General features: G+C 38.2%; 1 protein-coding gene across 3 annotated transcripts in view; it reads right to left on the reverse strand.

Moving 5' to 3' along the window:
- Nucleotides 1–227: 227 nt before the first annotated feature.
- UGGT1 (UDP-glucose glycoprotein glucosyltransferase 1) overlaps nt 228–27,532 on the reverse strand; it is a 51,635-nt gene continuing 24,330 nt past the window's right edge. The window contains exons 19-42 of one of the 3 annotated variants that reach the window (XM_075099369.1): nt 26,244–26,408; nt 25,871–25,991; nt 24,998–25,096; nt 23,614–23,637; nt 22,943–23,037; nt 22,076–22,282; nt 21,341–21,472; nt 20,262–20,392; nt 17,772–17,867; nt 17,391–17,493; nt 16,827–16,906; nt 16,144–16,333; nt 13,829–13,987; nt 11,922–12,007; nt 11,517–11,601; nt 9,861–9,949; nt 9,274–9,378; nt 8,592–8,676; nt 7,078–7,260; nt 5,720–5,880; nt 5,105–5,219; nt 4,341–4,457; nt 3,833–3,992; nt 228–3,383 (exon numbers count right to left, since the gene is read on the reverse strand). In XM_075099369.1, the coding sequence (XP_074955470.1) occupies nt 3,358–3,383; nt 3,833–3,992; nt 4,341–4,457; nt 5,105–5,219; nt 5,720–5,880; nt 7,078–7,260; nt 8,592–8,676; nt 9,274–9,378; nt 9,861–9,949; nt 11,517–11,601; nt 11,922–12,007; nt 13,829–13,987; nt 16,144–16,333; nt 16,827–16,906; nt 17,391–17,493; nt 17,772–17,867; nt 20,262–20,392; nt 21,341–21,472; nt 22,076–22,282; nt 22,943–23,037; nt 23,614–23,637; nt 24,998–25,096; nt 25,871–25,991; nt 26,244–26,408 (2,814 nt within the window). In that variant the 3' untranslated portion in view covers nt 228–3,357. Of the gene's footprint in view, nt 3,384–3,832; nt 3,993–4,340; nt 4,458–5,104; nt 5,220–5,719; nt 5,881–7,077; nt 7,261–8,328; nt 8,465–8,591; nt 8,677–9,273; nt 9,379–9,860; nt 9,950–11,516; nt 11,602–11,921; nt 12,008–13,828; nt 13,988–16,143; nt 16,334–16,826; nt 16,907–17,390; nt 17,494–17,771; nt 17,868–20,261; nt 20,393–21,340; nt 21,473–22,075; nt 22,283–22,942; nt 23,038–23,613; nt 23,638–24,997; nt 25,097–25,870; nt 25,992–26,243; nt 26,409–27,532 lie in introns of those variants that run through there. The other 2 variants (XM_075099370.1, XM_075099371.1) reach the window with 2 other exon arrangements.

Consider the following 27,532-nt stretch of genomic DNA (forward strand, 5'->3'; position numbering starts at 1 on the left):
ACTGAGTTATGGTATACTCTTGAACAGATTACAGAAGATTTGGATATTCAAAACAGTTTATATTAAAAGAAGTTTTGGTTCCTCAGATTGCGACTGGCTATTTACTGCTTTGTACATGTCCCACCCCTTTCATTTCCTTTACAACCCTACCCCCCAATAGCTCAACTGAAGAGAAATCTTAAAAACATATTTCTCTGCTATTTGTTTTCTAGTAAGGCAATTAACTCTTCTTTTTTTAAAATGAAGTGCTGGACATTTTTCACTGTCAACTCTTCATCAAGAGGAGAGGCTGCTTGTATCCAGAGATTGCGAACAGCGTCATCACTTTGCCACAGAAGTGGCCTTTCTAGTCTGAGGGATGCAAAATTATGTTGTGACCTCTGTAATCCCCATTTTCTATCTTTTTTTCTTATCCATTTTACTAAGTTTACAGGAACAGGCCATCAGTGGTATGATCAGAAGCAGCATCATACTCTGAGTCTTTCTATATGGAGCCGTCAAAAGATTTTTTCTTTTAAGGCCCAGTTGAGCACTACAAGCAAGTATATGCACAAATCCAAAGTCAGTGACTGTTCACCTCTATGATTGTTATTCTTGTGTCCAAACAAGAAAAAACTGGAGTAGTTCACATTCAGAATGATTAGTACCATGTGCATTTTTATAACGTACTTGAGAACAGGTGCAGGATTTGAGTACTGCAAATGGTACAAAATCTCACAATACATGTTTCTGGTTTCTTTCTATATCAATTGTCAGTTTTGTTTTTTTTCTTAATATGAGCTGAACAGAAGACTATAGCCTCTGTTAACCAGAGGGAACAAAAATATTCTCTGTAGCTTGCTAGATCTTATAATTAAAAAGAAAAAAAATGTACGCAGTGGGGGTGTTTAAGTGTATACATTAACTATTAGAATGGAGAAGCATAATTTTTAAAAATGCTGAACGGATATTTAATTTAAAAATATTTTTCTCTTTATTCTCCAACTCCAAACACAGCATTGTAAATATTGTGCTGAATTTAAAGGCTACTTTATTCTCTATCCTCTGGCTTCTAATAATATTTGAAGGAAAAAAAAGCAGCCAAACATGGTTCTAGATATGAGAGTGTCTTGTGTCACAGAAAACTTGCACTTTTCTTGTTCTGAGAGCTTGGGCAGATTCTCTCCCTACCCACATGTCATCTGTCCTAAGTGATCCTCTTCTACGGCCCCCATCCATCCCTGGATGAAACTTTGGTGTACAGCTGCTGCCCACCTCATCCTGTACCATTCCATGTGCTCCAGAGAGGCATTAAGTAGTTTGTAGCTGAACACAGAAGGGGTAATCTTACATGTGCTGTATTATCGGTTTAAAATAGGCTCAATAACATAGTATGTAATTAGTTTAATTTGTTGGCAGGCACAGTATTGGTTTAGAAAAAAAAATCCTTCTAGTGTAAGTCTGCTTATCCTTAACTGGAACAGTTTTGATAGGAAGCATAAGCCACTTGTAATTTACAGAGCATCAGGGAACCTATCTGAATTTACAAACCCACACAGTAGAAAATACCTACGCTGATAACTCGTGCTCTGTAAGTTCATGGTTTGATGTCCAGGGCCCCATGCTTGCATAGCTTTCCCTCTGGAGAGGAGATTATAAACTGCCCTTTTTCCCATACTTTCCTAGAATTACTTACTTTTGATACCCACCAGAAGTGTATGTGCAGTGTTACTGGTTAGTTTACTGACCTTGTCAACAGTGCCAGCAATGTGCCTTTAAGGGACCCCAGCTCTTTCTTTTAACATGTTTTTTTAAGAGTCTGGGTTAGTGATTTGGGCTGTTTCTTGAGCTGGCTGGAGAACAGCTGCTTTTCTGGTCAGTTGCCCTATTGAACAGTTTAAATCCTACAACTGCAGTCTTCCAGATTCCTACAAAACATTTATAGAATGTATAATACAATAATTTTAGTAGCATATCTTAAGTCAGGATTATCTTTAGCGTGCAGCTCTTACAGCACACAACGTTTACCTGTTAAAAACATGGGAGGCAGAAATGATCCCAGTTTGGATTTCTAAAGTAGTGCATAGGGAGCTATATTTTACTACTAGAAATACTGTTTTGGTTCTTACACTTCAACTTTTCAGTGTTCTAGGGAGCAGACAATAATCCTACAGAACGTGGGAAAGAGGGTATGAGGATTTTTTTTTTATTTGGTATGTTCAGAACACAGAACTATGGCAGTATCATCTTTAAAAATTAAGACATGAATATGAAAGATAAAACTAGCCCAGGGTAATCAATCCTTGCAGGAAAATGTTTTCTTGTCTGTGCCCAGAATGAAACCAAATGCAGGTGACATTCAGACACACCAATATCAAATTAGGACTATAATATGTGCAAGCAAAAAGGATGATCAAAGTATTGAGTGTGAGCTACCACTTAAGACCTAAGAACTCCAAAGTTTTTATTGACATGACAACATCTCTGAAGAATAATAAACTTAATGAAATTTACATGACTAAAAACTTCCCAGCTTCCACAGATTTTCCATAAACAAAAAACATTCATGAATCAGTGAACCACAGCAATAGTAAGGCCCTACCAATTTTGTAGACTGATTTGAACTTTGAGCAGGAAGGAAGGAGGGCACTTTGATTCAAGTCAGATGGGCTAGGACGAACTGAGCTGTCAAATTCAATGTTCTGCTCACTTTTTAAGCTTAGGCATTTGTATTTGGGAGGGCATCTAAATATTGTGGTAGCTTTACGTTAGACAAACCTTCAAAAGTTGGGCAATAAATGAAGGCAGGAAATAGAAAATCTAAGTAACGCTGAATTTGTTAGAAAATCAAGGGCATACTGAACAAATCTGAGAAGCATTTCCAACCGCTTGAAAACCTGCAGATAAAACAGTATCCCAAATTCAAGGCATGACACTGAGCCTTTTAATGTACCTGGAAAAATTACCTCCATCAGTTGAGGTTAGGACTTATGATCTAGCCAACGGCTCAATGCATCTGTGATATCCAGGCTCTCAGGATAGATCTGAGGCTAACAGGATCTTCATCAGTGATGAAGGTAGCAACAGCTGAAGGAACAGGCTGTGGCTTTTCCAGTGGATTTTGAAGTTTTGTGTTTCTGAAATGCCAAATTCCATCATGGGCTCTTTCTTCTTCACCACAGGTGCAAAAAACCAGTAACGCTAATTCCACCAATCCAGATCCTATTTCATATGCAGAAATTAACCCAAAGGCAAGTAATAAAAATGCATACATCATCCCATTCAATTATTCAGCAGTTTTGCAGACATACCAGAAAAAACTAGCTTCAATATAAAAATTGTCTAAGAAACAGTCTAACTTGAATTTTTCTCCATGGATCATAATTCCACATGCGCTGCTGGATCTGTAGAAGAGGAGAGGAAAATAAGCACTTTGCTTCCAGCTGCCTCAATTGGCAGATTGGTTTGAAAATTAATATATAAAACCCAAAGACTTGTTCTTTGCAAGGTTACCACTGAAGAACAGTTCATACCCATTGTCTATAGTGGCACTTTAATTAAAGGTTAAGATAAGGCCAGCTCATAAAACTGCAGGAATAGTGAGGGTCTTTAACAGAACTGCAACAAGTGTGCAATACAGCTCTCTGTTCTCTAAGTTTCAGAATCAGGTAAAGTTACACTAGCCCTGCTCAGCAAGGCCTTTCTGTCCCATTAAAATATACACATTATTTAACAGATCCTCCATGCAAGCCTTTGCGTGGTGCGAGCTTACGGGGAACTTAATGCAACTGAACCCCAGTCCAAACTGGTAGGAAGAAAGTCACAAAAGTAGGGAAATAGTCAGAAAGATTACCATGTGTCTGTTGTCCTGGCATCTTAGCTGGTGTTCCCGATTCTTTTTCTTTCTGGAAAAGACTATGGAGCAGTTTGATTTCTTGATCATAGTCCTGCCATTCTGGAACTATACGCATCGCTGCTTGCAGCTTGGGCTCTTTGGTCATTGGGTTATTACACTGCAAATAAAACACATAAACTGTTCAGACACCTAATGTGTACAAAAGGTTTATTTACCGAATACGCTGTACTCTAGCTAAAATACAGGCATGTGGTGTTCACCAACAACAGATTAATTCCACCAGGGGGAAGCATAAAGTCCCTTTCCAAATTCATAATAATGCCACTGCTCCAGGTAAGAGAAATATATAAGCTAAAGGGGAAAAAAAAAAAAAAAGAAAAGGTGCTGAAAATATTTAAGTAACAGTGCAGGATGTGGTGTCTATATCTGAGGTAGGGGAGTGCCTCTAAAATTGGTCACTGTATTTTATTGTTACCTAAGAATGAGGAAGCCATACTGCACTTACCAGATCAATGGTTTTTGCTCTCTTCTTTGAGGAATCATCACACCATGTTTCACACCACAGCCACTCTTGTGGGAGTGATTTAATTGGCACCTGGTGGATCATGTTGTTAGGCAAATCCTGTTGTGAAGAATAAGGGTTAGTAGCAATTTCCACAGGGTCCAGGGTGGGAGGAACAACCTCCCAGCCAGATAGTATTGAGAAGTTTAGCTTTTGTAAACAGTTTTTTTTTCCAGTGCAAATAGGTTGATTCCTCACTTTTTCATTCCATTCCAAACAAAGCATTTTGGGAAAAAAAACTATCACGCTACAACTGTTAATCTTACTTTGTTGACAATTAGTTAGCAAACAGTATTAATTCAGTATCAAACCTGTACTCGTCCAGTTTGGAAGACTATTCTTAACTGATTAAAACCATTGTGTTATTTTTTCCACCCACCACAGTACAAGCCTTATTTCCATGTTATTAAGTCAGTGCACAGTAGAGCACTCAGAGCTGGATAGCTCAAGAAACAAGTACCCAGTTGTGTTATGTATTTGTCTTGGAGTATACTGGAAAATTTGATCGTCTTCAGATATTTAAGGGGAAGGTATTGTGTCCACCCCCCCAGCTATATTTGATGCTGTCAATACCTGCATCACTTGAAGGTAGGGTGTAATAAGATTGCCACTGGCACCTGGCTGTAGTTGAAGTCTGGCCAGGAAAGGAGAGGTCCCAACCTGCCATCACACCCCAGTAAAACAAAACAAACACAACAAAAACACACCTGATCAAGGTTGGACAGACTGTTAGGATCCTGACTAAGACCCTGATATTGTCCTCTGAGTCGATCTCCAGCTGCTATCTTTCTGAACTTCTTCAGATCCACAACATACAGAGCACTACATGGAGATGATGCAATTAGTAGTGACATTTGACTGATGGGTAACTTACTGTAGCCCCAGTAGACCCCAAGATACAATATGCTAAAACAGTCTCGTGGTGGCAGTACATCAAATTATCCAATACAAGGCAGAAAAGCAGTTCTAACAAGATCATGAAATGTATGAAGAAAAGGTTTCAACAAATCTATCTTAGCTTTATTGTCATGCAGTCCCTTCTTCCAATATTTGTTATTAACAAATGAAGATGTCTGGTTAGTTAACACTTCAATTCTTTTAACGCTCTAGTTCTTCATCTGTAAAAGTTGTAGCATACTGAAAGTAACTTCAGTGTCCCTAGTGCTTCAAATGGACCATAGGCAATGGAACCTTAAAGAGGCAACATTAAGCAAAATGTGGTTCACTGCAGCACTGTATACCTCAGCTAGTTTTCTGCTAATTCGAAGTAGCAGCAAAAGCTTTCCCCCTCTATTTTGAAAAAAAACTGAATTCTTCAGTACCTGATGTGGTATTTTCTTCCAGCTAAGTGACTTGCCCAGTATCCCGATTTCCAGAACCTGTAGCCATCCATTTCTCTTCGACTGTCACAGAATGGAGTATATCCATACGGAGCACCATCTAGATTGAAATCTCTTAATTCCTTTAGATCTGTGCGCACAATCTAAAGGGAAAGGACATTTTATTTTTATTTGTAGAAGCCTGCCATGGGTTTTTTTAGAAATGCTGGTCAGGATTTAATTCAAGCTGAGCAAACAGTTAACTGAAGAATTGTCTGTTATACTCTGCAGTCTTTTGCATTATGTATATCTAGTACAAAAACACAGCACAAAAGGTGTTGTCTCCCCTGCCCTTAGAGCTGGAGCAATGAAAATAAAGGTTAAAATAATCTGATAGGGGTTGGTTTGACAGCTAAAGTACCAAATTGTTGCTTAGTAAGCAGCAAGAATTCTCACTATACATGAACTCTACTGTGATCCTTTGTATCCTTTCCTCTTGAAAGTTTGCAAACCCTCCAGGGATGACACTGACACAGATGTTGTGGCAGTAATACTATAAAAGTACCACTCTGGTGGGAAATGCATTAATATCTCCTTCATAAACAGAGCAAAAACTGTCTAAGATGAGAACAGTGTAGCTGCAAAATTATCCTAGGTAATACTTCAGCGTAAGTTGTAGTGGTTTTAACTGACATGGGATCATATGGTACATATGCCAAAACACCCAAGGCAGTTTCTAATTACATGTTGATAATCTGTACTACTTAGTTTCATATACGTTTTTGAAGGAGTATTTTTGGCAGTTCTCACTGCACATGTGTCCTGTACTTTCAAACCGTTCAGAAGGCAGTAAGCGCATACAAAGCCTTTCATTTGCTTTCCAGCAGGACATGGCTTTGTGCACAAGGGATTTGCCTTCTCGCTTCTCTGAAAACCACTCAGATCTGGCCAAGTTAAAAGCAGGGGGATGGGAGGGGGAGGGTGTTTGGTGACTTAGAGAAATACCATATGTGGTAAGTGATCTCAGGCTGGGAGATCAGACGGAACTGGAAAAACAGAAGGGTGAAACAAGAATCTATTTGGCAAACTAGCTGGAATCAGTGAGTGAATGAAGAACCAAACAAAAGTAAAAGACACGCCAACAAAACCAATCTTGTAGGAACAGGCAGAAAAAAAACAGCACTCACTGAAGCATACGTGCTATAGTTACAGAATCAACCTTCAGTCATGCCTGTGAAGGGCTCCAGCTTGCAACCTTTCCAATAATACAGAAATTGTATTCAAGAACATACTATTGTAGAGAAAAGAAAAACAGAAAAAGAAAAAAGGAATAGATTAAGTAATTCCAACCTCTCTCTCACCTGATCAGCATCCACAAATAGGATCTTATCAACAGCTAGTGGGAAGAGCACATCTAGAAAGAGGATCTTGTAACCCCAGATGATGCGCTGTTTCTCCGTTTGCTGATGAAGCCAGCGTGGCCATTTATACTGGACAAGCTCATACTGGAAATTATACTTCTCTGCCATGTATGGAATGAACTCCTGCAGAGGGAGGGGGAAAAAAGTAGCTTATCTCAGTTCTTTGTTCCTCTGCAGGTAAAAGAAAAGTGCGTTACAAGAGATAGACTTCAGTCCTATAATAAAGCACAGAACATTAGAAAATTAAATACCACAAAGAATAACTACAGTTTCATTGTTACTTCAAACAAAGACATAACCCCAAACTGAACAATCAGTACAAATTGTAAAGCCAACTATCATAAGACAACTAAACATTTTGACATTTTTCCCCACAGAATTACTTATGAGTCATTTTATAGTGATCCACAGATCAGTTTAAAAGAATGCATTACTCAGATCGTAAAATTTTGCAGATGGGAGAATTATTATTTAGGGCTGTACAGTGCAGTGTAAATGGGAATAATAACATGAGAATAAAGAACTGGGAGAGATTTTTTACTAGAACAACTTGGCCCACTGTCAAATCAGTGGACAGTCTCAGCTGTGAGCCTTTCTCTGACACTGGGAGAGTGCAGATTTAGCCAAGGGATGCTGGTACAATACAGCCATTAGGAAGGGAGGGGGGAAGCATATTGTTGCACCACCCCAGGAGGTGACTGACACCAGCCATGTTTGCAGCAGTGGGGCACTGCGAATTATTTCCCTTGAGTTCATGCTGAACAGGCAAGATTCTCTAAGAAATGCTACTTCCTAATATTAAATGTCGAAAGTTGCAAATTCCTGAACATTTTGACATCCATTTACCCTGAACCATCCATCCATTTACCAACAGAACCTCTGGGTTCTGTTTTGAATCTTGCTGTTTGTTTCACGATGTATCACACACAATTGATAAGTTTTTCCAGGTATACTCATCCAGAGCCCCTGTCACACTCTACCATGCACCGCTCATGTACTCTAGTCAGTCTGAAACATGGTTTTAATGTCTTCTCTTAGGAAGATCTCTCCATACTTAGTCACAGGCGCTGCTTCTCTGGTAGTTTTTTTTTCCTATAATCTTTCAACCCTTATGTATTAAATGTAAGGTTATAGCCCTGAATTTCATCTTAAAATCTACACCTTTATCAGGCAAACCACAAAAAAAATGTTTCGATTCTTTCAAGTATGATTCTCCTAGTATGTGACGTTCTCTTAAGTATTTACCTTCAGCATGAGTCCACTGTCAACCTGTCTGTTATTTCTCAAAGCTTTCTAGGCAGAACCACCAGCGTATACCAACTTGATGCTTTGTCAAAATAGAAGGCACACAGACAAGTAACTGTACATATGTTTACAAAATAGTATGATGCAACCTTTTTTTTTCCCCTAAAACTTTTCCCCACAATAGAATAAATTTCTAATTAGTAACAAACCTTGAACGTAGGTGATAAGTAGTTCTTCAGAAACCAAAACTTTAAAGGAGTCTTAGTGTGTTTCAGCACAGACAACATCATTATGCTATCAAAAAAAAAAAAAAAAAAAGGCATTTACATGAACTGCTGCCACTCACTAGAGATCAGCTGCGTGACAGGTTACAAGTTGCTGTTTTACATTATTAGACTAACTGCAGTTTTGTGTCAGGTAACTGATCTTCACACATGAAGAACAAGTGGGTAGCCTCAGCCTATTGCTAATTGCTTAATTTTATCTACAAAATTAGTAAACCCCCAAATATCTATGTACTTTAACTAGTCAGAGAATATACAACCTGTTGGCTTTCACAATCCTTTATGAACAGAGGTTCAGATTATTTTCCAAAGCAACTATGACTTATTCTACAACTTCTTAACGCTACATTTGCGTGTGGTTATATAGTAGTGAGAAAATTCTAGGACAGCAACATACTGTCTGTTAAACTAAATCTATTTTGAACATATGAATGTTATGCAGACAAAAGTTCCTATAACTCAGTAGGTGCAAAATCTAAGGGATTTCTAAGGTGTTGAGATTTTTTTTTTCTTTTATATTGTTGCAAAGTCTAACCTTCTTCCTTGTGGAAAGCAGGGCACCTCTACCATTTGAGAGAGACTCCCAGATTATAAATTCTGAACTAACCGTAAGAATCTTTCATAAAGGTGTCCTGAAGCCACAGAGAATATATTTAGCACATCGTCTTTATCCTGTTTCACATCTTCATTCTTTTGTCCTCCTGTGAATCCCCTGAAAGGACAAATGTGTTTATATAATGAACAGACGGTAAGGCCCAGCTGTATAGGTAAGAGCCCAACAGATTAGAAATTGCTGCAGTGTTGGTTTAATATAGTACAACTGTGGGATTTGGTGTCGTCCACCCCACGCTGGTCAGGGTATCCTTCACAAGGCACAGTGCTGCAGACACAGACATGGCAGACCCAATAGCTCATATATGAACATCTATTCAACTGAAAGGTTGTGGACTGAGATGCAGCTCCTGGAACATTTTCAGGCTCCCAAGTAGCACTAGGGGCAAGGGAACATAAGCAGGTGCAAAGCAGTAGCTCAGTTCTCTAGAAACAGAGGCATCCTATGAAAGATAAGGAGTTAGCAAGACCTAAATTCAAGCAGTGTTAATAGATGACTGTGGAATATCACAGACCTAACTGTATCATTAAATAGTTTTCCAGCTTCAAGAGATGTGCAGGTTATTATTGAATTAGCTTTACCATTTAAGAGATTCCCAAAATCCAGATTCATTCTCACTGGTACCATCACTTAGTAGATCTTCATTCATCATATCTAGTTTTTTCTGAACCTGTAAAACATAATATTGCTTTAGTGAGTGCAGCCACATATTGGACAAACAGCTGTGGAGTGTTATTTTGACACTGGCTCTGTTTGTATACATTTGAGTTATGTCCAGTGAGCTGAGAGGTAACGTAAGCTGTCTGGAGAAACAGCTCAGTAGTAAACTGACATTTTCAGAACAGATTCCAAAGCTATTTTCAGAACCAAAGGCATGTTAGTCTAGATGGTTAAAATGCTTTGCTAAGAGGTGTTTAGTGACCACCCTTGATGATGGAGAGTGGCAAAGAAAAACCCTCAAACCCACCAACGCCCCCCCCGCCCCAAACCCAACCCAACACCTCAACACCATTTTCTGTTTCTGAAAGGTATCATTGGCCACCGAAACTCCAAAGCAGATACATAGACAAAGCAGCAAATCAGGAGAATGTCCCAGAATTAACTCTAGTACAAGTAAATCCTGTGAGGAAGCGCGAACAGCATGTGTTAGAACCATGACTTATCTATCAGTTGTCCTCCTTAAGCTTTTCGGCTATGTCATTATCTGATAGGCACCCCTAAGAGACAGTAGATTACTAATTTACCTTTTTTTTTAACATATTCTCACCTACTCTGTATCAGATTGATAGAAAATTTATTATCAGATGAGTCAAATCTGCCTGTAATAGATAAAATACGGACCCAATGGATATGCTGAATGTTTATTACTAGACACATACAGGACATACAGAACTGACTGGTTTTTTTCTTAAGTCATAAGCACAACTGAGTCAGTAAAATGTGAGTATAATTGTTTCTCATGGGCATACAAAAGGAACAGCAGTTTCATGTCGTTCTCGCCTGGGTGAAAAAACCTAAACCAAGCCTACAGATAATTCTCTCCATTATAGACACTGTGATGTGAACTTTGTGCAAACTGCCTGTTGCGGTTTAACCCCAACTGGCAACTAAGCACCACGCAGCTGCTTGCTCAGTCCCTGCCCTAGTGGGATGGGGAAACAATTGGAAGAGTAAAACTGAAAAAAACCCATGGGTTGAGATAAGAACAGTTTAATAATTGAAGTAAAATGAGACAGTAATAATAATTAAAGAATATACAAAGGAGGTAATGCATGATGCAACTGCTCACCACCCGCCAACTGATGCTCAGCCACTCCCTGAACAGCGGCCCCCCGGCCACCTTTTCCCTATTTTATATCCTGAGCATGATGGCCAAAGGGATATTCTATACCATATGACAGTTTGGGTCAGCTGTCCTGGCTGTGCCCCCTTCCAGCTTCTTGTTCATCTCCAGCCTTCTCAGTCAGTAGACCATGAGAAGCTGAAAAGTCCTTGATTTAGTGCAAGCACTATTTAACAACAACTAAATCATCAGTGTGTTGTCAACTTTATTCTCATACTAAATCCCAAACACAGCACTACACCAGCTAGTAGGAAGAAAATTAACTCTAACCCAGCCAAAACCAGGACAGTGCCTCAAACGTATGCTAGTAGGAAGGGATCATCAGGACTTAGTCAAAGTTTCCTCCCCACTATTGGTCAGTCTTTTTTAAGAGCAACTCTATTTTCAAACTCACCTTTACTTTAATAATTTTGCTCTTGAAGTTGCTGAGAACAACAATAACTTCGCTAGCTTCAGGTGGAGAGTCTGTGCCATCATGGCTGAAAATACAGTAAAATACTGACCATTACTAAAAAGCAGAAAGATGTTCTTTAGCTCTTCTACACAGTATTAAGCCATAGCACTCTAAAACAGGTTTGAAACATGCAACAAAGTAACAAATACCTATATCTGAACACACGCTGACTGGGTTTTTTAAATTAAATAATTTATTTCATCTCATATAACTTCAGAACAAAATGTAATTTGCTGTTCGGTTCTCTACATTTTGCCAAGGGAATTGTTAGCTTCACGTATTACAATGCCTACCTACTTCAAAAGTTTCAGAAGGACAAAATTAAAATTTCTTATACTGTCCTACCTGTAGATTCTGTAGATATCCTCAGATCTGCCCTTTCTGAGTCTTAGAGTCCATGCACCAGGATTGGCTTTTAACTGGAAGTAACCCTGTAAAGCAAGAAGAATATTTGTCAGCTTCCAGAAAGTGCAAATGCAGAAAATCAAGTTTTTAAGTCATGTATTTGACTCACTGTTTTATGTTGGAAAATAGTTATTTGAAAGCCAGCTGATTAACGTAACCATAAAGCCTTAAGAAACCCAGAGAACAGGAGAAAAATCCCAGAAGTTCTGTTCAAAAATCGCTGAGTTTTGGTTTGGTTCCTGCCCTCCCATAGAGACAGGACTATGGAAGGGTCCAGCGTCATTTATTAGATGACAGAAAGTCTTCAGGGCGTCCTGATGGGAACAGTGCAATCCCAAAGTTTTTTCTGCAAAAGTTTGCCTTCGTGAAGGGGTGAGTGAATTTCAAAACACTAGTTGGTAACTACAGAGCAGTTCACCAAAGGCCTGCCTACAAAATCAAATTTAAATCAATTTTGAAGCTCTACAGACTGGTACTTCAGCTACAGCAGGAAACAGTAACATACTTTGTATGTTACAAGGTATCTCTCCCACAAAACTTAAAAAATTACAATGTAAAATTCAAATATTGTGTATGAGTCGTGTTGAAGTTTCACATTCCAGATCTGAATATTTTCTTCTGTGATTTAGATTATGACACCTATAGGAGATATAAACATTTGTAGTGATGTTTCAGTGTCCCATCCAGTTTTGTACAGTAACCCCAAATGCATGCAATTCCATATGTGACCAGTCTGCTTTTTTAAAAAACAAAACAAAAAACCTCAAAGCACAGGGCATGTTCCTGGTGTCTTCGTACCCCTTCAGAACATAGACACTGAGCTGAGGAGGAGGGTTCCCAGATATGGCATTGGGTACTGTGGTACATACACTTTGGTTTAACCAACTGGGGAAAAAAACCCAAAACTCCAAGCCATTAAGGTTGACTCCCCAACATACACACACAATGAGATCACACATAAAATAAGGGTCATTGTCTTTTCTACAATAAGAAGCATTACATCATTACAGGCTATACTTTGGCTAAGAAAAGGCACAGAAAAACAGAAAATGAATGTAAGAATTTTAAAATAAATAGCATCTGTGAACATTTTTCCTTACATTTTCTTTAATACATTTAAAGATTCCACAAACCACAATAGGCAGTTTACTCCAGTTTTTCACTAACATTGTATATCAAGAAAATATTCCAGTGGCTAACTTCCCTTGCCATAAATTCATTCCGTTACCTCTCTCATTGCCCAGTGTGAACACTGAAAACAGATCAATCCCTTAGGCAGCTACTTTGTAAAGGCAGCTGCAGAGAACAATCATATGCTTGGATTTCTGTCACCTTTTCTGAACTAAATTAAGCAATTCCCATTCTTTCACACTTCCTTTGTTTTCTAGAGTGCCAGTTATTCCTGCTGACTCTTTCCATTTCTTCCACAGATCTCCTGAAGAAATGAGTCCCAAAACAAGACAACTTTCTGCCTAGGCTTACAGTACCAGAGTGGATGGTCTAAGGAGTACCCTGTCTAGAAAAAAACAGAATTGTCTGACCTTCCCTCAGAAGATGTTGCTTAAGAGTATTGGCATCATTTTAAGATATTCCAGAAGACCCTTCTCAGCAAGCTGAAGGGAAAGGAGTATATCTTGAAAAAGGTAAGAGACAAATAAGTACACAGCAAGGGTTTAGACATCAGTGTTAGGAGTGATGTGGTTCCGATATATTTGCAAGCAACTGTGGAGTGTAAGTAACACCACATATCCATAGCGCACATATCAGAAAATACTCAGTGGTTTATGCAAGGGATTGTGCGGACTGTAGGACCAGTAATTTGTTGCCAATTTCAGTCAAATGCTTACCAAGTTGGCCATAACAATGGTATCAACGATGACAGGACTGGTTGAAGTTCCCAGGGTAAACTGGAGTCCCCGAGGTGGCTGTCCAGTAGTAATATCATAGCAGTGTCCTTCCAGAAGCAGATACTCCAGTTCATATTCTGCAGCTACAACATTATCCACCTGGAAGGAGAAGATACTGCTGAATTCAGCACTAGCTCTAAAGTGCAAATTTTTAGCGATTCAGTTACTCTCCAAAATAGCCAGAGTAATTAAATAACACTTACTTTATTTTACCAGAGTAATTTTATTAAATAATTACCTAGAAAGCTTCAAAGAGCTCAGCTCTTTTGAGCAATGAAATTCACACAATATTGTTAAGAGTATCCCTACGCAAAAAGATTTGAATCTCAACTAGTAAGATGCTAGGGTAAGAAAAGGGAAGGACTGTTGCTCTATTTCACAATTTATTTATTTTTTTAACATGTGTTGGAGAATGTAGTCGAGTAAGTGATCGGGCTGGCATCTCATAAGAGATATATGGTGGGCTCCAGAACTTTGAATCTAAACCTGTTAAAGCTAATCTCATCTAATATTTATCGTCTGAAACAAACATTTTGTTTTGATCTGCATTACTCTTACAGTGTGGTGGTGTACTGTCAGAAAGACCAAACCCTTTTTTCTACACCGAACAAAAGTGCCAAGGAAATAAAAGAAAAAACAAAAAAAACCACAAACCCAAAAGAACTTGTGTCTTTTATTTGGAAGCTCAGGATGGTACTTTGAATGCCTGAAGCATTTAATCCCCATGTCTCTCAGGCTTTCAATTAATCTAAGGAGGGGCGTGGGAATCAGGGTCTTGAAATGCATAGTAGTATCAGCCATGTGGTGGTTCATTTATGACTTTACAGTTAGGTTAAGAGATGAAAAGCAAAAAAAACCCAAACCTAAACAAAACAATAAAAACCACCCAAATTCCTAGATTTCTGAATAACTAGTACAGCATTAGCAATATCAGACTCTACCACTATACTGCATCATATTCCCAAACAATATCAGAGAGATGCAAAAGAGGAGATTACTAACACAACGTTCAGTGAGAAAAATAACCCATGTTTGTAATGACCACAAGGTTGTACAGACTGCTGCTTTTCAAGAAGCCTATTTGTAAAGAGTTTGACAATGTTGTTACACATTCAACAGACAGGTTTCTGTACTGCAGGAGTCACCTGCAGGGCTGGGGCTGCTGTGGCCTGTCTTGGCAGACGAGGCCCAGGGCTGGCTGATTTTGGAGCCTGAGCTTCCTTCTCACCTCCAGAGGCGGTTCCAGGTCAGGGTTGAGGCGTATCAGTGGGGAAGCTTGTCCTGCCACTGCCCATGCCATACCCATTCTGCAGATAGAGAGTTTCAGCCTCCAGAGCTGTCAGTCCAGCATCTTTTGCTTGTGCTGGATTATACTCATTAAATTACTGGGTTTAATATATATCTGCAGTTCTTCAAGGCCAACTAAATAATAGCTTATTTCAAGGGAAAAGACCATTTGACCACCTCATTTAGCTTTTATTATTTAGCATCCTACCCTGAAGTCAAAATTTGCACCACACATGGATTTTCAAACTTTTAATATATGTGGGTTTAGTGCCCATCATAACATGTTAGTGTAGCGCATTTTGTAACCCCTTACTAGCACACTATTTCTAGATCTTCTGAAAACTGTTCAAGTTCACAGCTAACAGCAAGAGGTTACTAATTAGCCACAGGAGTGTCCGGCGGTAACAAAAGCTGTGAAGATGCACAGGTAGCTAAAACTGGCTTGGTGGCTTCTTGGAGCAAGGGAAAGTAAGTAGAATTTACTTACTGGAACAGGATTCAGATCTTACTTCAAACTTTCTAAACACAGTTTAAAAAATAAAACATTTACTTTTAGTTGTGACATTAGCTGTAGGGAGCTCTACTCTGAATGAACTTTTCAACTAATAAATTGAAAAAGTTATTTAATGACCAACAAAGAGTTTCTTTGTTTCTAGCTCCAGACACTCTGAAATGTTATATATACACACTCAAAGCATCTGTAGGATCTGCTTCAAGCCTACAGTATTTTTCAACCTGTGGTTCAGGCATTCATGAGTAACTGAGAACAGCAATCTCACTGTCAGTGAGCTTAGCTTTACCTGCATTCCTCCTGGAGAACGTTTACGGGTCTGCAAACATAAAAGGTGTTAATATCCACAGTTCTATGTTTATTAGCATTTTAAAATTCTACATTTCTTTCCCATTACAAAAATAAGCCCCAGAAAACCAACACCATTTACATGCAGAAACATATTGATTTCTCTTACCTCCTCTAAGTAAATATTATCAAGGTCATATGGGGTTCTGACAGATTCCACCATCCAGCTCTCAGGAGTATTTAGGTTCAAAGTGAACAGTGGAGACTGGGGCATATCCAAAAACTTGGCAATTGGTCCTGGAGCAAAGTTATTATCTGCTGTGAAAGAAATCTCTGGCTCCAAAACATAGCGATAAAAGCTGAAATTTCAGAAAAAAAGTGTTAGAACATATTTCTGCCAAACTTTGCAAATATTTCACTCTTGTTGAACTTGCTGATAGCATCAGCTTTCCCCAACCCCCAATGTCCCCAAGCAGCCCGATACAAAATTTTTATTCCCTCTTGCATATGAGAGGCTTTGTCCAAAGCAACACAGGTCATGTTGACCTTAGAACAGATCACAATTTTAATCTTGAAGGACCAACCAGAATGTGCAAGGCTCAACCATTAAGATTAGTAAGTTATTTCAATTATACAAATAAAAATACACCAACTTGTAAACCAGCAGAAATATCTCATGCTATACACAAATTCCCAGATTCTCTGTGGGTAATCATGCTATTATATAAATGAGGTCAAAGCAGGTATTGAGACTTCTTATAGGACATCTGACCATGTTTATGTGTTTGCACATTACAACAGGTTTTTCCTTCTTTCCCTCTCTCTTTTTAACCCTGGCATGGTATTGCTTACCTTTTCAGTGGCATGTCAGAAAGTTTGGATTGGCAGTTCATAAACACTCTTAGGTTCATGTTTATTAATTGGTTCAAAACCTGAAGTAATGAGAAAAAGACATTCCTTAAAATGCTAACTAGGAAAGATGACCACCGTTTTTATAAGCAGGACCTCAAGAAGGCATGTTACTGGCTCATGCTGAATCCTCCCTTCTCATTATTTGCTTTACCACACCCACCTTTTAATTGGTGGTTTTAAGAACAGTTACCTGCTCCCTCACATTGCAGGCATTTTTTTGGGGATATAGAGACTTTCTTCCTCAAGAAGAGGGTCATTGCAAACTAATTCTTTAAAATGGTGAAACTAAAAATCTATCTAGACAATATATAAGTGTGATCTTGTTAGTGTGTAGTATAGTGTAATTAGTTTTTCCACTGGTAAACGTATTGTGCAACTCAGATGCACTATTAGAAGGCTATTGGTCACCACCCAGTCAAGGAGGAAGAGAAACGTTCCGAAATTACAGAACTGAGACAACTTTTCGAAATGCCTGTGAAATGCATTACAACATTGTGTACATACCAAAAGTAACGGAGCAAGTCTTTGGGCATCTCTAGTGACAGGATCAACAATAGCCACAACATCAAAGTATGTCTCCCCCTCTTTTGGTCTCAGTTTAACTGCACTAAACAGAAGAAAAAACAATTTTAAAGTATCAACCGTATGGATAAACATAGAAAATACACTATCCATCTTGTTCCGAAGTCAAATTACTTCCTAAATGCTATGCACCTTCTGAAACTAGATAGAGAAAAAAAATTGTACGTATACATGTATAGACAAAGGCAGACAAAATTAACTTCTGGAATCTCACTGCACCTTGAAAACTGTTGGGGACTTCCCTATTGCTACTTGGATTTTTTTTTTTTTTAAAGTGAAATGCAACTTAAAACCATGGGATACCTGTATCGTTCTTCAAAAAAATGATATTCAATCCTTGCCTCTCCTTTTGGTTGAGCAGAAAGAAGAGCATCCACTTTCATTACCAGGTCACTTGCACTGAAAAGAAAAAAAACAAAAGAAGAAAAAAGTTTACAGATACTCAAGAAAATGCGTGTACTTACCACATTTCTGCCAGTTAGCAGCAAAAGAGAAGACAGACCAAATTCAGATATGCAAACTAACATTTTTACTACCTCTCTACACAAGCTCTGAAAAATTAAACATATTTAAGGGTTAAACTGCCATTAATATAAACAGGTTGCAGCCTTATTACTGAGGATACCAAAGAGTTTAACTCTGTAACGAATACAGAACAGCTAGTATTTTAGGGGTCAAACCATGCTACAGGCACTGCATTCCTGAACTTCACCAACCTCTCTTAGACCTCTAAGCAATTCAGATCAAACCCTTGTTTCACAGCAGTCTTCCCATTTTACACTGCAACTCTAAGAACTAGGAAGAAATCCTCTATGTGGAAAAGCTTTTGAGAAAGGGGTCCTATCATTAAAAGATAATTACTTCTGACAACTTCTTCCTCTTTTATTCCCATACATTTTCAGTCTAGTATTTTAAGGATATATTTAATCTTAAAAATGTAAAACCTCTTGAAAGTTCAATGAAAATTGATTTGTACATCATAGCTTTGTCAAGAAGCAATACTGTAACTTAAAGGTCTGTCAGCTTTTCCTGAATTAAATAAGTCTCATTGATTTATCGCAACAGCTTTTTAAATTGTTCATACCAAAACCAGAAGCCTGGTGAAGTCTGGCAAGTTCTACAGTGTTTTCCAATGCAGCAGACAATTTCAAAAGCTTTTGAAAAAAACTTTGGCAGCATTCAAATTGGAAAAACCACTGCTCCATCCAAAACTAGCCCATGTTCAAACTATGCCCTCTTCCTTCACCCTATCACCCTTATTTCTTTTCTGATTCCCAACATGGCAATGGATGCAAAAGCATTTGGAATGCTGTTAAAACCTGTTCTCCTAGGACTCAGAATCGCACAAAACCCCTCATGCTTAACTTGACCAGCCTTTAACAATGAAGCACCATTATGGAAAAATGTAATGCTAAATACAAGAGAAACTATCTTCTTAGCTATGAGCTCCAACACACAAATGCACATCTATGGACTTCAGTCTTTTGAACCTGAAGATGACTTTATTTTGATTAGCTCACCTCTGTGCTTTTTACAATAATTATCTAGAACTATGATTTTCATTTTCTTAACTCTACCTCTTTTCCTATTGTTTCTTTTTAAGAAGTTAAAAGAAGTTTACATGATTCCATAGTAGCGAGTGAAATATATTACTAAAATAATTTTTATATTGATAGGCCAAGCAGCACTTAGTTGAACTGTAGATTCAGAAAGCATACTCCCATGTGTCATTTCCTTCCCTTCTTTCTGCGTTTAAATCAATACCATAGTAATCCTACATATGAGTTATGAAACCCTGACATATTGGAGGTAAATTGTTTAAAACTGCCTGTATGTTAAGATTTAGCTGGGGGAAAATCCCACAAGAAGTCTGAAAGCCTTAATATTAATAAAAAGTTAGGTTTCTCTTCTATTTAGAGGAAGAGAAAGGTAATGCAGTGCAGAAAGCATTTTTCAAGAATATATTAATGTGCAGCAATTTATACCACTTTGTAACACATCCCAAGCAGCAAACAACTATTTTTTGCATATAGACATCTCTGTTGGCAAAGCTGTCACCAGACTCCACTAAACCTTGAATGAAACTTCAAGCTCAGCACAATAACGAATTTAGCCAGCCCCTGTAGAATGCATCACCGTCCCCATTCTTTTTTTTTTTTTCGGTTGACCTGCATCCCTCCCTGAATCAACAGTTTAAGAAACCACTTCCTGAACTCTTCAGATACCACAGCAGGCTGTTGCCATCCATCCTGCTGTGATCTCAGTGAGTACCAGTACATTTACTGTTTCATGTTCACTTGAACAGTTCTACAGTAAATTCCTACAGACTTGGGCACTTTCCTAGTTTCTTGCTGCTTGTCAGCGAGGCTCCAGCCAACACAACTCCTCCAACTTCCATTACTAGGTAACAGACTGGCCATGGCAGGTTGCTCCTAGATACAGATAATGAATCAAGAACAATGAACTCTGACCACAGTACCACCGAAGGGGTTGCCAGTACTCTCAGTACTGCCTCCTGAATCTGGGGGATACAGTTACAGCTCCATACCTCCAGAAGATTGTGAACTACAAAAAAAAGTCACTAAAGCACTTCAAATCCAATAAAGATATTTTACATCTTTTTCCTTTCTCACTTGCTCCTCTGAACAGCTGACCTTTGACCATACAAACACATGCACATTTGTTTATAGCACCTATTCAGAGTGTACTTGATAAAGCTTTCTCCAGGATGCAGAAAGTCACATTATCAGGAGTACCACAGCTTTTTTTGTAAGCCTCTTCAGGTTTACTTACAGATCTTCTTCAAATCCCAGCTGCTGTATCTGAGATTTGATTTTCTGTCCTGATGTCTTTAGTATGATGTTCTCCAGGAGATGGAAATCATCCTGATTGAACATCTCACCATCCTCTAATGGGCCAATAATCTACAAAGGAAGTGGGATCAGCATTATTAGGTAAGGCTACAATGAAACAAAATTCAAAGCTGTATTAAATAAATACTCCAGCCCAGTCTCAGTGGATATCAACTGTTTAGGCTGATATTAATGTCAATGGCAGCAGAGTTTAAGAGATAATTCTGGATATTTAGAGCAAAAGTCCCAGACTACAGCATAAAACAAATGCTTAGAATTTTCACTGAATGCTTAGTTTGCAAAAATCAGGCATATTAAATTACACATGCAATGCTACATCTTGAAGGGACAATAGAACACTAGGCCAATTCTTGTAGTGCAGCAAAACTCCAGCAAATCTCACTCCTCTAGCCTTCAGAAGCCTAAAAGCCACCTAGATAGTTCTTGCTATTTCGCTAATGAGAGAAATAGAATGCAGCAACTCATTGCTTGAAATCTTTAACCCATTAAAGTATATAGTAGCCACTGGAACTTGCTTTTTTTTTTTCCCTAACTAGCAAGCAGATGACAAAAGAAACCTGAATGCTGTACACAGCTGGGTTTCATTACATGCAGTGAATTACTATTGTAACATAATTTGCTTAACCTAAGTGGCTATCGTTAAAGGAGCTGGTGGAAGAGAGCAAGGCGCCTTAATCAGGGCCACATACAGCAGCATTTTTCCCAATGAACTGAAGCAGCACAATCATTCAAATTTATCATCCCTTTCTGCCCCTGGACTCAATACGCTGCCAACATGAAAACACCTCTGTTATTGAGAGATCTGAATTTGTACAAAACACCAACAACTAACTGCACACAGTACAAAGAAAAGGTCGCTGCAGGTCTGAATAAATCAAACTGGAAGCAGGTGCTAAGGACTGCTGAGACTTTGCGTCTGATGCCTAGACTCTGCTGCTCAAGGTCTGCTTCCTTCCCACATGTGGAATATCTCTTCTACTGTCTTCTCATTGATCTTACCCTTCCATTACTGATGACAGCCCTCTGCCCCTTCTTCAGCTTTAGAATGTCTCTACAATATATAGCATGGGACAGAATAAAATCCACATTGGGAGATTCAAAGGCTTCTTTGAAAATATTGATATCCATACCCTAAAAGAAAAGAATACATGGCATTGAAATGTGAAGAAAAGTACACCTCTGCACACTTTGTTTCCATTCAAGAACATCTTTGTACCTTGCTAAAATTTATCCCCACATCCCTTTTCTTTGTGGTCTTAAGCCTAGTTCTTGCCTGTCCCCTTCACATCCTAACTTGTCATAATGTTTGAAGAGCCACAGCCCTAGTAATTGTTGCTACTTAGACCAGTTGTTCCATCCTTCTGTTCTTAAGTGATCCTTGCGTAACTTTTTTAAACATAGTTTGAGATAGATAATAAAGAGATTATAGTTCTCTCTTAACCCCCCAAAAACCAACTGACCCACTTAAATATATCCCTGAACCTTTTGACTTTTCAAAATTGTGTAGCTTTGATGTGTATGAGGATTTACTTATATATATTTGCTTATATAACAGATGGACTGTTATATTTAGGTAAGTTGACCTTTCAGAGCAAAAACCAAAACCAACACCAAAACCAGTATTACTCTCCACTGTTACAGCATCTTTTGCATATGAACATACTACACTTAAAAAATTCATTAGGAGAACAAGCAAAGTACCCTACCTTTGTAAATACCTACAAACATGCTTACCCCAACAGCAAATTCTAAGATGTCAGCTCCTGCCTCTACCGCCTTTGCAATTTCTTCTTTTGCCATTTTGGTGATGAAGTTCTTGGCATTATTTGACGTTTGCGTCTGCAGAGCTGCCCATATGGCTTTAGCAACACGTGTATTCTGGCTATTTGGATCTTCACTGGGATTATTAATCATGCTAATTCGAACATTATTGCTGGATTTCTGTGTTTAACGAAACAGGCATTAGGAAGGTTTTAGATTTCAGGTGTGTTTTAAATGAGAAGAGTAAGTCTATTATAATAAACTCTATAGCAAAAGATTTGTATTCCTTAACCAGAAAACTAGATTCCAAATTAGGTAAATAACAGCACAAGGTTAAAAGGATGAACGAACTAATTTAATATCAAGTACTCAGTTTACATACAGACACCACTGTGACAGGAATCTTCTAGATAAATACTGTGCTACATAAGAGATGTGGTGGCCATGGCCACTGCTTAGAGGCCTGGCAAAAGTGTTTTTGGAGTAAGCTATTTTTATGATTCAGTTATTTTTCTGGAACAAATGAGACAGAGCACAGAGCAATGCCCATGTTCATCTCCAAAACAAAACACAGACATCTTCAATTTAGAACCATGGGCTTAAAAGAACACCTTTTCTTTATTATATTGCACAGCACTAAGAGGGGATTCTGTTCTAGTACAAGAAGGTCAGCAATGTTCCAGCCCCTACAAGTAAGATGAGGCTGGAAATTAGAGACCCTGCAGGAAGAACCAATCTGCCCAGGTCATATAACAGGAAGAAGCACCACCTCTGTTTTTCAAGCCTCTACCTACTGCCTTATTAGCACATCTAACTCATTCAAATATAAAGATTACCTACCTGATGTTTAATTGCATCATACAACAATTGCCTCCCTGAAGGTTTATCAAAATCACCAACAATCCAAAAAGTCACAGGTCTAACAAAGGAATCATCTGCAATTAACACAACAAAACAAAAAAAAAAAGAGTGGGAGAAATTTGATGGTGAAGGGAAAGAAAGCTTCATTTTTTTCCTCATTTGGAGGAGACACATATGCACATGCAACGGTTTCAAAAAAACATCAAAATTACATAGGGAAGATATGGATGAAGCTAAGCTAAGAAGTCTGGCAAGACAAGAATAATAGTATTAGTATATTAGGTTTCATTTACCTCATTTTTAAAAGCCACATGGGACAGCATGCATCACTCTTTCTAAGATGGATTTTTTTAAAGAATTCTTCTTTGCTTGCTTTTTAGGGTTTTTTTGTTTGTCTACTACCTTTTTAATTTAGAAATTATAAAGGAACCTATAAATAACTTACAGATTCCAATTAGGGTACAGACATAGCACTTCTTTGTACTGAAGCTGTTAGCTCACAAAATCAGTTTTGTATAGACAAAGAAGTGCTGAAGCAAACATGCATTTAAAGAGCTTTCTTGATTTCTTGCTGGTTCGAAAGCCAATGTTATAAAGGAACCAGAAAATTCCCAGAACAACAACATATGAAATGCTTAAGCGTGAGTTACCATATATCTCCTTGGAAGACATTCCTGGTCAAAAAGCAGAAAGGAAAGGGGGAGAGACACATTAATAATTCAATAGTAATCCCAATGTGTATCAAGAAGCTGCAGCACCGTACTGGGCATAAATTAATAACTAAAGTTCAAGTGCAACAAGTTTGTGATAATTTTATTAGAATAAGCTTTGACCTTTTCTTCCCTTCAAATAGATGGATGCTTTATTTTCACACTACAGCATTAATTGTACTATGTATTACCAATTTAATACCATACCATGAAGGCATCATTCTGAAGACCGTTTGCAAAATCTGCCATGCCATTACGACTTGGATGTTAACCATCTCTGTTGTCTTCCCTCTTTAAAAACTGGCATGACACTGTTGCTGAGCCAGAAATACGTGTAACTTTCCTGTTATTTTAGAAAATAAGTGTGCTACAGCATCACTGTAATCAGATACCAGTTATTAAGTGACAGAAGGAGCAGTGACCCAAAACTGTCAAGTCATGGGATTGCAAATTAATGTACCCTTTCAAATGAGCATACAGAGATGTAGGTTTAATTAATACTCTACAAAGGGAAAGTAAGAAACCTGTTCAGATCTAAGTGACTGAACATGAGCCAAGGGCAAATATAGACAGAAGGAGCAATGGGAACATTTAAGGCAGTGCATGCGGGTGGCAGTGGCTGGACATAGTATTGGGGAAACTGTGAGAGTCTAGTAAAGAAGACAGACAGGAACAAGAGGAATTGGTTCAAATGACAGCAGCTTATTTACGATTCCTAACTGAACTGGATATAGGGAAGGCCTGATTAAGCTCTGTATTATGTCTGTGCATGCACTTCTTGCATTGAAAAATACAGATGAGTTTTAACACTGACAGGAGACTTAATGTATAAGTGTAATAAAACTATACTATAATTGAAAAAGCAGTACATGCACTGGAGCAATAAAAACAGCACAGACCACATTAGGTATTGTCTTATATAATGGGCAATAACAATTTCTTCTGAATCCATGTAACGTTTAATAATTTTGAATTATGAGAGAGAGAGAGCGCTAGAACGCCTTTTGTATTTTTCTAGTGAGTATCACTGCAGGATCAGAGCTTGCACTGCTGCATTTCTGCATTTCATTTGCAATACAGCAAGACCAGGTTGGCTGGGACTTCATTATTCATTGAAGGTTGGGTTTAAAGAGGGGAACATTCTTGTTCCATGTAGATGGCATGCCTTATATATAACAAAAAAAAAGATATTTCTTTTTAACACTTAGATTGCGCCATTACCCACAAGCCTGAAGAAGGCTCAGTGCATGTGCTGAGTACTGTATATACACTTGGAAACACACATCAGATTAGATTTGGATTTGTAACCCACTGAAGATACTACCTTTCTTTGTTAAGTAGGTCATGCTGTTTGCAACAGCAGCTGTCTTATCTTTGGAATCCAGCGTGGTAAATCTAGCAAAGTCATCTATGTAAAAGTTATCTGAGGAAGAAAAAAAGCATTAGATGCCAAAGCAAACTATTCCATGTAAAACGAAGAAAAATCACTACTATTACCAGAACATTAAGAACACATCCCATTTTGTTCCTCGTGATACTGCTTTTTATATATTAACAGTGGAAATGAGACATAATAAGCTGAGGAATGTATTTGTGTTGTCTCATAAGTTACGTTAATAACTACACTGCATATTTGATATGCCAAAGACAGTTGAAAGAATTGTTCAAGTCTCACCTAGTTGAAGTTAGTTTATTGAAATAATACATATTTAAAAACCCACTGTGTTGCTGTTTTTCAAGCAACTCAAAAAAGGTAGTTTCTGCAATGCTGTCATTACAGCAAAGTCACTGCATTGGGTGTTAATAAATTTAGCCGTGAAAAGTTCTCGAATATATGGCACAGCAAATCTTACGTAATTCCAGAGATGACTGTCAATCTCTGCTCAAAAGCTCAGAAATAAGAAACAAGCTGTTACTTTATACATTATATGACTGTTCTTGGCTTTTGTACCATTGCTGATTTCTCAGCTTCATGAGTCATATTTCCCTAAAGGTTTGTATAAAATCAAAACAAATTCACGTTCTGAAAAATCTATAGACATTAATGTTGTTATTGTACATAACGTCTTCCCTAGCACCAGGGCTAGAACATCCCTTGGGGTGATGTTAATACTTTTCCACGAGAGCTTTCCATCAGAACAGCAAAAGACACTGACTCAGATACTTCAGGTTTAATGCAATTAAAAGCATCCCTTACTCATTCCTGTCAGATCTAGGTACTCTCTGTCAGACATTAAGATTCTTGAGTTAATTCTTGGAACAACATTAGGCTGGTTCATGATATACTCAACCACATCTTGGTCATTAGATAATTCACCCTGAAGGGAAGAAGAAAGAAGCAGCAATATTTGTTATTTCACGTGTATATTTGCCTTAGATAACTTTAAAAAAAAAAAAGAACAAAAACACAAAACCAAACACCAGACAAACAAAACAGTAACAGCAGCAAAAAACCAAATCAAGTAATTACACAAGTTATGTTGTCTTGTGTATTACATATTCAGGGACTTCTGAGTCAGTTTTTCCAAATCTTATTTCTTTCTAAAGTCACAGCTGAACTCAGCACCTACCAGGTACACAGCTCGCTGGAATATGCTTGTGGTTTCCAGGATTTTGTGCATTGTCACAGTTTCTAGGTCATCAGGATCCAGCTGATCTTTTTGAAAAGGCATTCCGTTGAACAGCACAACAGGAAGAGGACCTACACCCGTTTGCTCGTAGTAACTTCTTGCTGCCTAAATACAGGAAAAGTAGCTTTACCACGTCAGCCCATTACCACAAGGGTTCATAACGTTTCCATGTCCTTCCAGCTTTTATATGATAGAGAGAATATTTCACAGTGCATAAGACACTTCCCGTATCTTACATGCAGATGTCCTGTCTTTCAGAGCTTCAAAAGAAAAAAGTTGCTTCATAATACAGAAGTGTTAACTCCATTAAGTTCATACTGTAAATAAACTAATTCTAATGCGTACTTTCTGGTAATAGCAAAAAACACACAACAGGAAATCTGACTTTGCATATGGAAGCAAATACAATGCAAGCATTAATAGCATTGTAAGACAGGGCAGAGGTTTCTTCTTTTTATTTTTTAACACCACGTTTCTTAAACTTGTGGGGGAGGGGATTATTATGTCAAGACAGATTTCCCCATTTCATGTAACCACTGAAAAATGCACCATCATTATTGATACTCTGTTATGGACTGAGGTTAATCAGGTTCTTACTGTTCAGAGATTCTTATGGAGGGCTTTCATAACCTTTCAAAGACACAAATAGGACAAAGCTCAGACCACATGAAAGAGTGCTCAGTGTTATTTTAACTTGTGTCCTTCATATGGAGACAAGCTCTTTCTAAAGGCTTCCTTCCTTATCGGAAGGCTTTGCAATGTTTTAAGATGTGGTTGTGCTGAATGGTGTCAGCTACACCAGTTGCAGCAAGGACTCCAGAATGGCCTCTCAAGCCTTGTGGAGAGCACTTCACATGTGTTAGGAGTTTCTTGGCAGGGGCATTGCTTCTGTTTTGTCTGGGTTTGATATGGTGTCTAGAATGTAAACTAAAAAGGCCTCTCCTGTCATACAAAAATGTCTGCCTTATTTTTATTAGGTTTCATTTCCCTTCACTACATCAGAAGCTGGAAAGCAAATGTGCATATTTACACAACCCTGACTGCATTTCTTATATTTACAGATGTAGGCAGTTATCATATGTGTTACAGAGCTTTTCTAGCTGGTATTTTCATTCTTTTAGAATATTCAACAAAAATACCAAACCATCCCTCTATAGAATCCCAGATAAAATCTGCTTCATCTCACATGTAAGTGATCCAATAGTGATTTGCTGTCCCTGTTTTCTCCT

Source organism: Phalacrocorax aristotelis, chromosome 7, assembly GCF_949628215.1.
Source record: "Phalacrocorax aristotelis chromosome 7, bGulAri2.1, whole genome shotgun sequence".
Taxonomy (NCBI): domain Eukaryota; kingdom Metazoa; phylum Chordata; class Aves; order Suliformes; family Phalacrocoracidae; genus Phalacrocorax; species Phalacrocorax aristotelis.